This window comes from Tenrec ecaudatus, chromosome 7 (assembly GCF_050624435.1).
Source record: "Tenrec ecaudatus isolate mTenEca1 chromosome 7, mTenEca1.hap1, whole genome shotgun sequence".
Lineage (NCBI taxonomy): Eukaryota > Metazoa > Chordata > Mammalia > Afrosoricida > Tenrecidae > Tenrec > Tenrec ecaudatus.
This window is the reverse complement of record NC_134536.1, coordinates 104,168,973-104,182,903: the sequence shown is the minus strand read 5'-3', so window position 1 is coordinate 104,182,903 and position 13,931 is coordinate 104,168,973. Positions and strand designations below refer to the sequence as shown.

The 13,931-nt window shown below is 40.4% G+C and overlaps 1 protein-coding gene across 1 annotated transcript in view; it reads right to left on the bottom strand.

Annotated features, from left to right (window-relative positions):
• Positions 1-13,232, bottom strand: part of LMBRD1 (LMBR1 domain containing 1) — a 93,814-nt gene extending 80,582 nt beyond the window's left edge. The window contains exons 1-3 of the mRNA XM_075554925.1: positions 12,954-13,232; positions 7,841-8,017; positions 4,804-4,864 (exon numbers count right to left, since the gene is read on the bottom strand). Coding sequence (XP_075411040.1) covers positions 4,804-4,864; positions 7,841-8,017; positions 12,954-13,025 — 310 coding nt within the window. The 5' untranslated portion in view covers positions 13,026-13,232. The remainder of the gene's footprint in view (positions 1-4,803; positions 4,865-7,840; positions 8,018-12,953) is intronic.
• Positions 13,233-13,931: the final 699 nt, after the last annotated feature.

Below are 13,931 nucleotides of genomic sequence, written 5' to 3'. Positions count from 1 at the left end.
GTACCATGATGTTTCCTATTGGTCCAGTTGTGAAGATTTGGGTCTTCTTTATATTGGGCTTCTTTACATGTACTGAAGGCTGCTATCCAAGATCATCATCAGCAAGTGTTTCAAGTCCTCTTCACTTACATCTAGCATGGTTGTGTCATCTGCATATCACAGGTTATTAAGCTTTTCTCTAATTTTGATGCCATGTTCTTCCTCATATAGTCCGGCTTCTCTATCTGCTCAGCATACAGAATGAGTACGTGGAGTGAGAGGATACAAACCTGACACATTACTTTTCTTACTTCAACCACGCAGTATCACTCGTTGTGTTCAAATAAGTGTTTCTTGGCCTCTGCAGTTTCCTCATGAGCACAATGAAATGTTATGGAATTCCCACTCTTCTCAAGGCTATCTATAATTTGTTGTCATCTACAATTGAATGTCTTGTATTGTCAATAAAACACAAGTAAACATACTTCTAGTATTCTGTTTTCATTCAAGATTCATCTGATGTCTGCAATGATATGTCTTGTTCTACGACCTCTTTTAAACCAAGCTTGAATTTTGGGAGCTTCCTGTGTGTGCACAGCGGCAACTGTTGTTGAATGATCTTCAGCAAAATTTTATTTGTGACATTAATGATACAGTTTGATAGTATCTGTTTTCTGTTGGGTCACCTTACTTTGGAGTGGGTACAGTATGGACCTCTTCCAGTCAGGGGGCCAGTCGTCCAGATTTCTAAGCAGAGATGAGTGAGTGGTCCCAGTGCTTCACCAGTGTATAGAAATATTTCCTTTGGAATGTTGTCAATTCCTAATGCCTTGGTTTTCACTAATCCTTCTCAGAACCATCAGTTCCTGATCATACGAGGGGGACCTCCAAAGGCCAGATAAAATAATTTAATTTCTGGAGATGTCCATGTCTCTGTAATACAGAAGTCAGTGGTCTTGCAAAACTCGATCATGTGATCTCCAGCTTTGTTTCTCTCACCAAGGCCATATTTTCCAACTACTGTTCCTTCTTTTGGTGTCCAAGTTTTGCATACAAATCACCAATAATTATCGATCCAAATCACCAAACATTATCTCAATTGCATGTTTGATCAATTTCAGATAGTTGGTAGAATTCTCCAGTTTCTTCATCACGAGCTTTAGTAATTGGTGTGTAAATTTGAGTAATAGTTGTATTGACTGGATTTCCTTGTATATGTGCAGAGATTATCCAATCACAGACAGCACTGTACTTCAACAGAGTTCAAGAAGTCCTTTTGGACGATGAATGTGATGCCTTTTCTCTTCTACTTGTCGCTGCTAGTATAGTAATCCACATGATTATCTGATTCACAATAGCCAACACCAGTCCATTTCAGTCGGGCATATCGATTTTTACGTTTTCCACTTCATTTTTAAGGTCTTCCAGTTTTCGTAGGTTCATGCATCATATATTTCAAGCTCCACGTATTTGCAGTATTTTCTTCTTGTTTTTAATTGTGTCCCATCAGTGAATGAAGGTTCTGGATACTTTACTCCATCCACGTCATTTTGGTGTACTCGATTTTGAGAAAGCAGCTCTTGCTCAGTAATACTTTGCGTGCTTTCCAACTAGAAGGGCTCATTTCCCAGTACTCTCTGACAATGTTCCGCTGATGTTCATTAGTGTTTCTGAGGCTAATTCCTCAGAAGTGGACAGCCTATTCCTTCTATGAAGTCTATTAGTTTGGAAGCTCTGCAGAAACCTGTTACGCTAATGCCATGACCTTCTGGTATCTGAAATACCAGTGATGTAGCTTCCTACATCAAAGCAATATGCAAGCCACCAAAGTACAACAAAATGGCAGGTAAGTATGTAGTGAACTTTTTTCACAGAATAGGTTATTTTAATATTTGAAATAACAATAGAAACAACCCTATGCTCAACAATAGATGAATGGATAAACAAATCATGGTACATATATACTATGAAATATTCTTCAATCATAAAAATAAATGAAGAGGTGATATACGAGAAAGGGTAGACAAACCTTCAAAACAAAGTGAAAGAAGTTAGACACAAAGGTCCTATTTTATATGAGAGGCTTCAAAAGTTTAGTAGAACAAATGGAAATAAAGTCAATGTAGTTATTCCAAACGTTTTTGAAGTCCTCCCATATGACCCCATTTATATGAAATAATCAGAATATGTAAATCCAGTTAGTTGCCAGTGGCTCAAGACTAATGGAAGCAGCATTCAAGAAATCAAGCAAAGTATTGCAAAAGATCGCTTTTTAAATCCAGGATGTTAATTTGAAATAAGGCACACTTTATCTAAGGCATTTTCAATCACCTTAAAAGAATGAGAATGCTGGAAAGTGAATTAGGATGACTGAAAAATTGATGCCTTTGATTAATGACGTGGCAAAGAACATTAAATATACCATGGACTACCTACCAGAAGAACAAACTAATCTGTACTGGAAGAACTACAGCCAGAATGATCCTTAGAACTAAGAGTGGTGAAACGTAATCTTGCATACTGCAGACAATATCAAGAAGACGGACAACATGCTGGGTAAAGTAGAAAGTCAGTGGAAAAGCCAAGAGCCTACGCATGATGGACTGACACAGTAGCTGCAGCAATGGGCTTAGAGAAATGACTGTGCGGCTGGCACAGCACCGAGGACTGTTTTATTCTGTTGTGTAGTCACTATGACTCAGAACCAACTCACTGTCATGTAACAATAGCAGAGCTTCTTCATCTAAATCTGTTAGCACTTTCTACTGGCTTTAAGTATTTGCTGGGAGGAGAGGGGGAGTTAATAGGCTATCGGGCATGTTATAGAGAGGATAATTTTTAGCCTCTTCTGGGGCTGTCATTAAAAAAATGGCACCCGAGGGACAAAGCATTTAGAAGCTGATACTCCTGGCTGAAGGTGCTACAATAAAAAACAAAATCACCAGCCAAAAGTGACACCCCAAAACTGAGGTTAAAAGGGAAAACCCTAACAAACAGAGCAAATAAGCCACTTCCACAATTACTACTGACCTCATGAGGAATACAGAGAAGGACTCCACAAAGTTATTTAACAACGCCATCTACCAAACCCCAAACTATCAGGGCCATCAATGAGGGAATTGGGACAAATCTGGGACCTTTGGCACAGGGAATACATGGGCTATCGGAAACAGGGAAGGACACAAATAGAGGAGGCACAAACTAACAAGTGGGATATACTGAAGATAAAACACGTGTACATCGAAAGAATTCACCAAGAGAGTAATAAGAGAGCCCACGGACTGGGAAAACATCTCTAGCAATGACACGTCCAACAAAGGCCTTATTACTAAAATCTACTAGCTAGCTCTGCTAGCTTCCAAAAAGAAAAAATTGATTGCCCACTGAGGGCTCAAATGTCAGATGGCACTGCAGATGGAATAGCTGCTCAAGCAAGACCTTTGCTCAGGTAGTAGTAGACAGTAGACTAGCTTTCTTCCTTCTTGCCCCGGAAAGAGGAAAAAAAAATATATATATATATATAATATATTATATTGCTTTATACCTTCTGCGCTAGGATACATACTGTATCCTCATTTTACACTGTCCAATTCAAGTTGCTATTCCTCAATGACAAACTCTATCCTCTTATTCAAAATAGTGTTCTTCTCTGAAAAGCTTTTTGAAAGAAAAAATTAGTAAAATCCATTTGATATTAACGAAAAAAGAATGTCAGAGATTTGTAAGTAGAAAGCTTATGTCTTGAAAATACTCATGCAATCTTTACACAGAAGATATTTAGAGTCAGTGGGTCTCACAGACTCATTACTTAACCTTTCCTTCCCATAAATCTCATTTCCACTTCACCCTACACAAGCACATGAGGCATGTTATGAGAAATCACTGGCTTAGATCACTAGTTCCCAAATCTGGCTGTGCCAAAATCAAAATGGACTATCAATGTTTTAATAGTAGATTCTTTGGTTATATATATATCAAGGTAAATCAAACTTTCTCTTACACAGAGTCTAAAATATAATACTATTTTAGAAGTCTCCATATGATTTAAGAGGCCGCCTTGGAAAACCAACGCTACTGCGCACGTACATTGTTCACATCCCTAGATCCATTTATTAAATGGTCTTAAAATACCATAAAAACCCTTTAAAAATCTACAACAAAGGAACCGAATGCCATGGGTCTCTGTGTTTTAGATATAGAAATAGGTGATTGAAGCCAAAGGAGATAAACTAAAATCCAATGAACTTGAAAATTATTCAATGCCTAGCAACATATTTTTCAGTTTTCAAAATCCTATTGAAACCTACTTAATATTGCTTTATTGCTAAAATGACATCCTTTTCCCAACTCAGCACTTGCACATTTTTGTAAAAGCAGCTATTTAACTAAAAAAAATTGGAACTATCTAGGTAGTTATGATAAAGCTTTTATATATAATATTGGAGAGTGGAAAGGGGGAGAAAAAGAACGAGCCAAAAGCCCTGGGTTAAACCAGCTCTGTTAGAGGAGAATGAAATTGATTCTACAAATTCCGCAGGGTGCTGTACTTTACTGTGTCAACACCCAGTAAATGTGTCTAGAAAACTGAAATTTTAAATAAAAAGCTTAAATGTGGGAAATCCATAATGGCAACACAAATCTAAAGTAACCTGACTGAACCACCACAGAACCGTGGTACAGGTTAGGGAAACTTCAGACTTATGAGAATGCCTATGGTAGAAAAATAAAACTCATGTGCAAAGTTAAAATGAAAAGATGAAGCGTAGCTTTATTCTACATGTAGGTTTGCAGTGTAAATAGGAAATGAAACTGAAAGATACTTACTATAGTAACCATATAATACAGTGTCCTCAATCTGTCTGCTGACATTAGCATTAGCCCAGTCCTAGAATGAAAAGGAAAGAGTAGAAACATTGAAACATCCACTTGCTTAGCAATTACAAGTATGTTTTTATAGGTAATGCCATACATACTCGAGTATAAGCCGACCTGAATATCAGCCGAGGCACCTAATTTTACCACAAAAACTGCATTAAAAAGGTAAAAAGTCGGCTTATACTAGAACATATACGGTATGTATAATCAAATAAAACAAGGTATAGCCCATGACTTCAAAAAGTGAGAGCCAGATAAATAAATGGACTATTTTCTATAGTTAAGTACTGCAATAAGAAGATGCACGATTCTGGGCCACACAGAAGCAAGAGGCACCAACTTACAATGAAAATCAGGACTGGCTTCCCGAAAACTAAAGTGCGACCTGAAGAAACAGGAAAGAACACAGCAGGAAGGCGGGCAGCGTGGAAACCTAGATAGAGCGTCTGAAAAGCTGTAAGCGGCTAAATAGAGATTCCACCACATTTTTATAAAGGTAAGGGAAAGCAGGTGGAGTGAAGGAGGACAGAGGAATAAAGACAAATGTCTGAGGGATTTGTGAGTCACCTAAACTCTTGACCAAACAACATAGTAGTGGTATTAAAATTTTGAGAGACAGAATGGAAAACTAGAGATAAAACAATCTAGAAATAATTTAAATGTCCACAAGAGAAATGGTCAAAACCAAAACCCCAACAACAACCAAAAAACTCCACATAATTATATACGCAAATCATGGAATGAGACAGGTATGTCTGACCTGGCATTATGAAGTGCTTTTAAGTGGACAAAATACAACTTGTAAGACATACCAATTAATATAAGGAACAACCATCTGTACATACATAGGAAGATCTAAATGTGAGAATGGGAAAGAGCTAGTTCCAGGAGATGATGTAATATATGAAATTTTTCATCAATAATTCAAGTATTCAAATGAGTTATATGTATCACACTTTATCTTCTATTAACTTGTTGCTTTAGTTAACTGCTAATGTATCAATACAGAAGTTTAAGAAAAACTTTAAGATGATCAAATTAAGAACGATGATATCCATTAGAGATCCTTGTTTACATTACAAAAATTCCTTCAGCTTCTAAGAAAATGCAAGAAGGCAGGAATATCTCCATTGAGAATCAATTACCAGTTAAGTTTTAAAACTGGACAAGAGCTCAACATCAGACAAAAATGAAAGGCTGAAAATCTAGATGTAACCAAGCACTTAACAAAGCCCTGAAATTTAACATATCTTATTCTACAATGTTCTTTTGTTTACCCAAACTTAAGCGACAATAAATATACTATTGCTACTATTTTAAAGCCACAAATATGTGTAAAATATACACACTCACTCAAGTACTATTAGTGTATTTGGTTTTTATACACTGTCTTGCAGCCAAGGCATTTGATGTACTGTCAAGAAAACAGTTTATGAAACTATTCCTCTACATTTTGAGAGTTGCTCTGTTCTTGATAGGTTTTATAAACAATTGTTTCCTAAAGTAGAAACCAAAAGGAAACTCAGTTATTTAAGACCGAAGGAATGTCAGAAGATCAAGAATAAATATTAAAAAGGCTATTATAGAAGACCATTACAGAAGAAAAAGATGTGAATTCACAGAACAAAGATAGATGTCAGAAGGCTCCTAAGCAAATTCCCTTTCCTAGTTTTGAAGACCGTCTGAAACGGTTATGGATTGAACTGCATTCCCAAATATATTTGCTGTAAATTCTAATCTCTAAGTCTTTGGTTATCATCGTATTTGAAAATAGGTTTTCTTTGTTATGCTAATCAGCCAGTATACCTATAATCAGACATAAGTAGGGCAGTGTGTGCCTTAAACCAGTCTCTGTTGAGAAGTAAAAGAGAGGATAAGCAAGCAGGAAAAGCAGATGGCAGGAAGAAACACACCAAGCTCCATGACAAGTCACCCAGGAGCAGAAGTTCAGAGTGACAAGGACCTTGCCTCCAGAGCTGACAGAGAAACTTTCTCTATGGCAGTGGTTCTCAACCTTAAATGCCACGACCCTTTAATACAGTTCCTCATGGTGTGGTGACCCCCAACCATAAAATTATTTTTGTTGCTGCTTCATAACTTTAATTTTGCTACTGTTATGAATAATAATGTAAATACCTGATATTCAGGATGTATTTTCATTGTTACAATTTGAACATAACTAAAGCATAGTGACTAAATCACAGAACCAATATGTAATTATAATTCATGAAGTGTCCTTTTACCTCCAACACTGCTGCTTTTAACACAGTAGCTGCTTTCAACAGAGTAACTGCTTTCAACACAGCAGCTGCTCTCTACACAGTAACTGATCACTACACAGTATCTACACATGTGACTGGTCCGCTTAAGTACATTATGCGCCATCCCTGTCACATACATCTGTATTTGTATCTGTATGTGTATGATGTTATGGAGTTGGCACAATGATGTCACCACACCAGTTACTGGTATGTGGGCATATCTGCATGTGGGCGAACCTGCCCGGAGATGGACAGAGGAGCAGTGTCTCGGTTCCTAAGACCATCGGAGATATGTGTTTTGTAATGGTCTTAGGTAACCTCTGTGAAAGGGTCATTGGACCTCTAAAAGGGTCATGACCCACAGACTGAGAACTGCTGCTCTTCAGCCATCACCTTGAATCCAAAATCTAGCCTCCTAAACTGTGAAGTTCAAAGCCACCACAGAGAAAGATGTGGTTCTCCCTTTAAATCTGTCAACTTTTAAATCCTGTGATACAGATCTACTTGGTCCTCTAGCCTTGCTATACTTAAGAGCTGACTGAAAAGTAGTGGCCTTTTTTTTTTAAGCTTCTTTTTTGGTTATATTAGTTGTCTGCTTCTGGTTCTCCAATGTAGTTATTAGTCCCAGCCTCTATGTGTCATTCCCATTTATTCCCAGAGCCAAAAATAAACATTTAATTGGCAAGAATTGAAAATTAAAATTTATATTGTATGATTATAATTACCTTAAATGTGCCATTTTGATTTTTCATGTAAGAAACCAAAAAAATATCCACTGGTAGGAGTGCCGATGTGATCAGTGCAATCGCCAGGGAAAAAATTGCTGTTATGGTGGAGACAACTTCACTTTCCCGCCGACTCTGGTATTTCCGAACATAAATCCAGCAGAACGCCAAAATTGCCTGAAAAGGACAAAAAGACATGTTTTGTCACTAGCCTGTGAATTTCCTAAAACTGATGCTACTCTTTGTGAAAGTTTCCAATACGCAGTTCAGTTTATTTGTATGTCCTAAGTTTTTCTAGCTATGTAAGGGAAGCCCACTCCCTACACCCTTATAATCTAGCTCAGAATTAGGATTTTCAAGGGCCATTTCAAAATGTAATGTAAGCTTAGACACTTTCACACAACAAGGGAAAAGTTCTTAACAATACTCCATTGCATATGAGTCAAACATAGTACAATCATTTGGCTTCATAGAACATCAAAATTTAGCTAGCAGTAAATACTTGTTACATGGAGGTATCTCCAGCCCAAAGGAGATATGCCCAAGGGCATCAGACATTCATGGGAAAATGGAAATAAACGATAAAGAAACCTCATGAACTCCGTGAAGCCTCCTCATACTCTATCCTACCCTAATACTGAAGCACCACAAATACAATTTGGATGAAAATGAGCTTCTGTCCCATTATGGAAGTTAAGAGAAACACTCAGCTAAAGATTAACTACAATACTTAACATGCAGTTAACAAATTTATACTTTAATTCAAATTTGAAGGACATTAATCAAAGAAAAACAAACACTGAAAATGGCTATGCGTGCAAAGCAAAGGGCTTTCCAATGAAGCAAGTACACAGGTATGGACTTGGCCTCTCTCTTCAAGCAGGAACTCGGTAGTTGCCAGAGTCTTTCTAGTGACGAGCTCAGAGACAGAACTTTATTCTGGTCATTCTCAAACTTGAGTGAGGGTAAGAATCACCCAAAGGGCTCATAATAAGAGATTGCTAAGCACTGCCCCAAGATTTTCTGATTCGAGAGGGATGGGATATGGCCTGAAAGTACGCTTTTGTATCAAGTTCCCAGCAGCTGCTGCCTTTAGTTCAGGAAACACATTGGGAATATCCGCTCTACTCCATTTCTCATTTCTAGGGGTTGCAAATCAGGTGGCTCGGTGTTAAAATCACCTCTGTAGTTTTCAAATACCCTGTGCTCTTTCCACAAATATAATTAAATCAATCAGGAGGTGAAGCTCCTCCATATATCAGTTCTTTAAATATCTTAAAGGATGCCAATATAAACCAAATTTGAAAACCTATGTTCAAAATAAGAGGCCCCTGGTGGCACAGTGGTTCAAGCACTCAGCTGCTAACCAAAAAGTTGGTAATTCGACCACATTTGCCGCTCCTTGGTTAAAAGATGTGGCCATCTATTCTGTAGTTTCACAGGCTTGGAAACCCAAGCACGCAGTTCTACACTGTGTCCTAAACAGTCATTCTGCGTTGCAATTGACTCAATGGCAGTGAGTATGGTTTGGTTTGGGTTCTAAATAAACTGTAAAGTCTTACTATATCCTTCCAACTATTTTCAACAGACCTTTATTTCTTCCTTTCTATACTATCAGCCTAGTTCAGGAGCCTGAAATGCACTAACAAGTTTCACAGCTTGCAATTCTCTTACTGGACCACAATCCAGATAACACAACAGTTCAAACCAGGAATTTCCCTATGCCTTTTGTAGTACAATCCTTTCTCTACCCTCCTGCTGTCTGGCAACTACCCTCTCTTCCCTGATGATAACAACTCCAGTTGATAACAACTCAAAATAACCTCAGGGCAGAAAACCAAACCATAAGGAAGCCAAGACTGTAATGTTTGCAGGAGGATAATGTCGAGGTCTTTGTAGGTTCTAACCAATGGCCTTTTGGTTAGCATCCAAAAGCTTACCCACTATACCACAAGGACTCCTTTGCCTTTTCTAGAATGCCACAATTAAGTTTGTATGTACTATATTGTCTTTATAATATTGTGCTTTGTATTGGTTTGTTTCATGCTTAGCATAATGCATCTGAAACGCCCCAGGCTGTTCTGCCATACCTTCCTATTAGTCAGAAAAGCATTAGGGTTCGGAAGATGTATATTGGTCATAAAAACAGCTGATGTGCATCAAATTAGGACTTAACTAATTTTATGGTTGTTTGGGTAAAACGGGCATTTTTCATACAGTAACAGGTAAGCTAATTCAAAAATATTTTACCCACTCAATGTTAATTTAAAACAACTGAAATCTGTTCCTCACCTTTGGATCCTTACCAGTAACTGACACAAAGCAGTCAATATTTTTTGTTGTTGAACTGCAACAATGGAAGGCCTGCAGTTTGATAAGGTTCAAAATGATGAGCATTATAGCAAAGGAGCTTACGGAAAGCAGACAAGTTACGTGCACACTAAACAGAACAGGCAAGCTGGAGTTTCTCAAACATTTTGGTTTCAGTTCTCCTTTACAGTTTTAAAGCTGAAATCCCCAGAGAGTTTTTTGTTTTTGTGGGTTTATCTGTCATTAATTACTGTGTTAAAAAATAACCCAACGTTCTTGTGTACAAAGCAGGAAGACAAACCATTCTCTCACAGATTATAAGGATTAAATGAGATGTAAAGAATTGTGCACAGTGCCTGAACACTTTATCAAAAAGGAGGGACTGTTAGATGTCCTATGATAACATCTTGGACTATTTTATAAAACAAACTACAATACAGCCTTGTTAAATAGAAGGGAAGGATTAGAGCAGGCCCCAACTTCCTAAAGCATTCTGATCTAATTGGTTTGCACCTTGGGGTTTTTAAAATCTCCCTAGGTGATTTAAATGAGCAGTCAACGTTTAGAAAACGAGGGTTGAAGAAGGAATGAGAATAAACGACCGTTTATTAAACCACAGATATTGATTTCGTAGATCGCGTCTTTTGTGTTTCTAACTAAAGTAAATGTGCTTTATAGAAAGTGAGATTGTCTGGTAGACAGTTAATATGAAAAGCAATAGGAAAGGTGGTGTGAGTCAAACTGAGGACCCTGACAATGAGGTAGCATAGTCTGGATTTAATTTAGTAAACAAATTAGATTACAGGTTTAGAGCGATCCCTTCTAGACATTCCTTATGTGGTATAAGAAACAGGTTTCTTATGCTTTAGTGAAAACTGGCAGGAGCGTGGAGTCCAGCAGACTCCTGGCTGTCCCTGGAATTTGCGAACTAAAACTCATTTTCATAAGACTACCAAGATCGTATTTGCCTTGTTTACAACTGTTGCATTGCCTTCACAGAAGCCAGGGTGTGAACCTGACCGTGCCTTAGCGCTCATCTAGAACACCACTGAGTTGATTCGGGCCCATGGTGATCCCGTGCATGTCAGAGGAGAACTGTGCCACACAGGACCCCCAATGACTCACTTTTCACAAGTAGATGGCCAGGCTTTTTTCCAAAGTACCTCTGCATGCGCTCAGACCTTCAGCAATGGAAGGAGTTGAGCATTTGTACCACCACCTCGTGACTCCTTACTGATGTATTAGTCCTCCTTACGGCCATCTTTAATGTCATTTGTAACCTACAATTTACAGGGAACGGATCCCTGGTGGTGTGTGGGTTATGTGTTGGGCTGCTAACTGCAAGGTCTGCAGCTAGGATCCCCTAGCCACTAGTCACTCCTTGGGAGCAAGTTAACACAAACCCACAGGAACAGTTCTTTGGTGTCCCTTAAGCTCATCGACTCGGTGGCTGTTGAGTATACAATTTACAACACAACTGCTGATTTAGTGTCGAAGACATTTTCATTTGACTTTCATACTGGCTACTTGCTCTTTTTGTTTACTTCCACACCAATGGAGTCCGATAGGCAAGAAACACGACCAAAGTCTTCTGAGAGTAGATCTGTTGGTTGCAGAGATCAGAGCCAAGAGTTTCCATTTCCCCCCAGAAGAGTAAGGCACGTTCCAGCATAAGCCAGTACTACTTTCTGAGAAAATTAAAAAGATCAAAAATGTTTTCATTCTTAAATTTTTATCCAATTAACTTTCTTCTTTCCTTCGTAGAATCTCTGCTGCAAAAACAATCTAAGAAACATAGGTGTCAGGTGCCTCAGTAGAACCTGGTAAGCAGAGCAGGATCTGGAGGAACCTGTCTTAAGTTACAAAGTTAAAGTGGTTTGTTTGCTTTTTGTCATGGAAGAAGGGAATATACAGGGGTCTGGGAAGTCACAATAGGTCTGTATGAAGACAGTGGAGAGAGTGATTGTGGAGGGCTATGGAGAAAAAGAAACAGAACTTCCGAAATAAACCCAAGGGTTTTACTGAGATAAAGTAAAAGCCAGGCCACTTTGACCCATTAATCACAGGCCACATTTTGTGGTTGCTTTGTTTCATTCATCATGAATAGGCGAGAGTAAAAGGTCACTGAGATTGATATATTACCTATCTTCTGGTATACATCCTCAGACTGGCAATGAAGAGGACAGTGAGCAGCTAATCCCTACACAGGTCCCTAAATCTGTTTTACAGGTTGGACGGGAGTTGAAACCTGGAAGGCAGAACCGCGCAGCTCACCTCACTGGGCAGAATCACACAAAGGGCAGAGAAGGCTGGAGACTTACTGACCCCAGGGATAGAAACACCATGAAGCTACTCGAAGCGGAGCAGAGAGCCCCTTCTGGATCAACAGCAGCTCCGGTGAGACTCAAAAACATCTGGCGAAGTCGTCCCACACTCGGTACCCAGGTTAAAAGGAGGGACCCGAGCGGCGGCCACACCCTCTCGCCCCAGGGTCTCCTCTCGGTCCCCAATTCCCACCGCCATCTGTGCTCAGGTCAGGCACAAGGGCCAGCGTGCCGATCAATGAAGTTTGCCAACATTAGACGTCATCAGGGAAAAGCAACTAACAGTGGCCGCAAACCAGAAGTCTAGCGTCTCCCTCCCAAGGCCGCCCACCCCTCCGGGGCACCAGAGCCCCCACAGTCCGGGCTGGGAGCGGGGCGGGGCGAGGAGGGTCTCGGGGCCCCAAGAGGCCAGCGGCAGAACCGGCCCCGCCCGCCTCCCACGAGCCCAACACTGGAAAGACTCCAAGCGCCTCCCCTACCAGTAATAAGAGCCCGAATATGCACCAGCCGATCACCAGCTCCACCGAAGCAGCGCCAGCGGCCGCCGCCATCTTCACTTCCGGCCTGGCGGGCCTCGAGCCAGGGGTGGGGACAGGGGAGGGGGAAAAGGGAGAGAGTAGGAGGGACTGGGCGCCCGCACACCCTAAAGGTTAAAGGGCCGGAGGGGCGGAGCATATGGTTGCCAAGGAGACCCTGTCCACAAGCGGCCCCTGGCGACGGCGGAGCAAGACGGGGGGGCGGGGCTTGCCGGGAAGGCTGGGAGGTGGAGCGCGGCGAGCGTCAGGACGCCGTGGCGTCACCGCGCATCCCGTGACGTCACCGCGCAGCCCGCCCCGTGTCCTCCGTGAGACGAATGCGCGACGCCAGAAAGTTGTCCGTTCCGCAGCACGGAAAGTTTTTCTGTTGTAAATACTCCATTTCTGTTGTAAATACTCCAAATCCTCCCACGGAGGCTTCCCTGAGAACTACACTCATGAAAACTACAGAGCAGTTAGAGTTCGCCTTCGCCCTGCTGGGTTGCTATGAGTAGGTTTGTGGTGGTGTGCCTTACATAAGCTGATCACCTGAAACAGCCAGGAGGTCAAGTTTCCCGCTTCCTCATAGTGGATTTCCATAAGGACTCATTCGGAACCTAAAAAGGTATTCAAATATGTAGGTAATTTTGGAAGAATAATAGTTTCATTGACTTTCCACCGTAATTTTGTTCCTTCTTGCCCTGATACTCAAAACCCAGAAAATCGATTGTTACTGTAACGGAATTTTTAGCCCTTCCAAGATTTGGGGCATGTCTCCCACCCACATTTTCAGGCACTCGGGTTTCCTGGGAAACTAACGTCACAGCTGATGCTGTCATTGTACAGCCTTCAGCCATGTTACCTTGTACCTGATGGAACCTGTATAGCTGTGAACATGACACCTCAGTGCACCAATCTTACCCGTAGACTAATGTGTCCCCT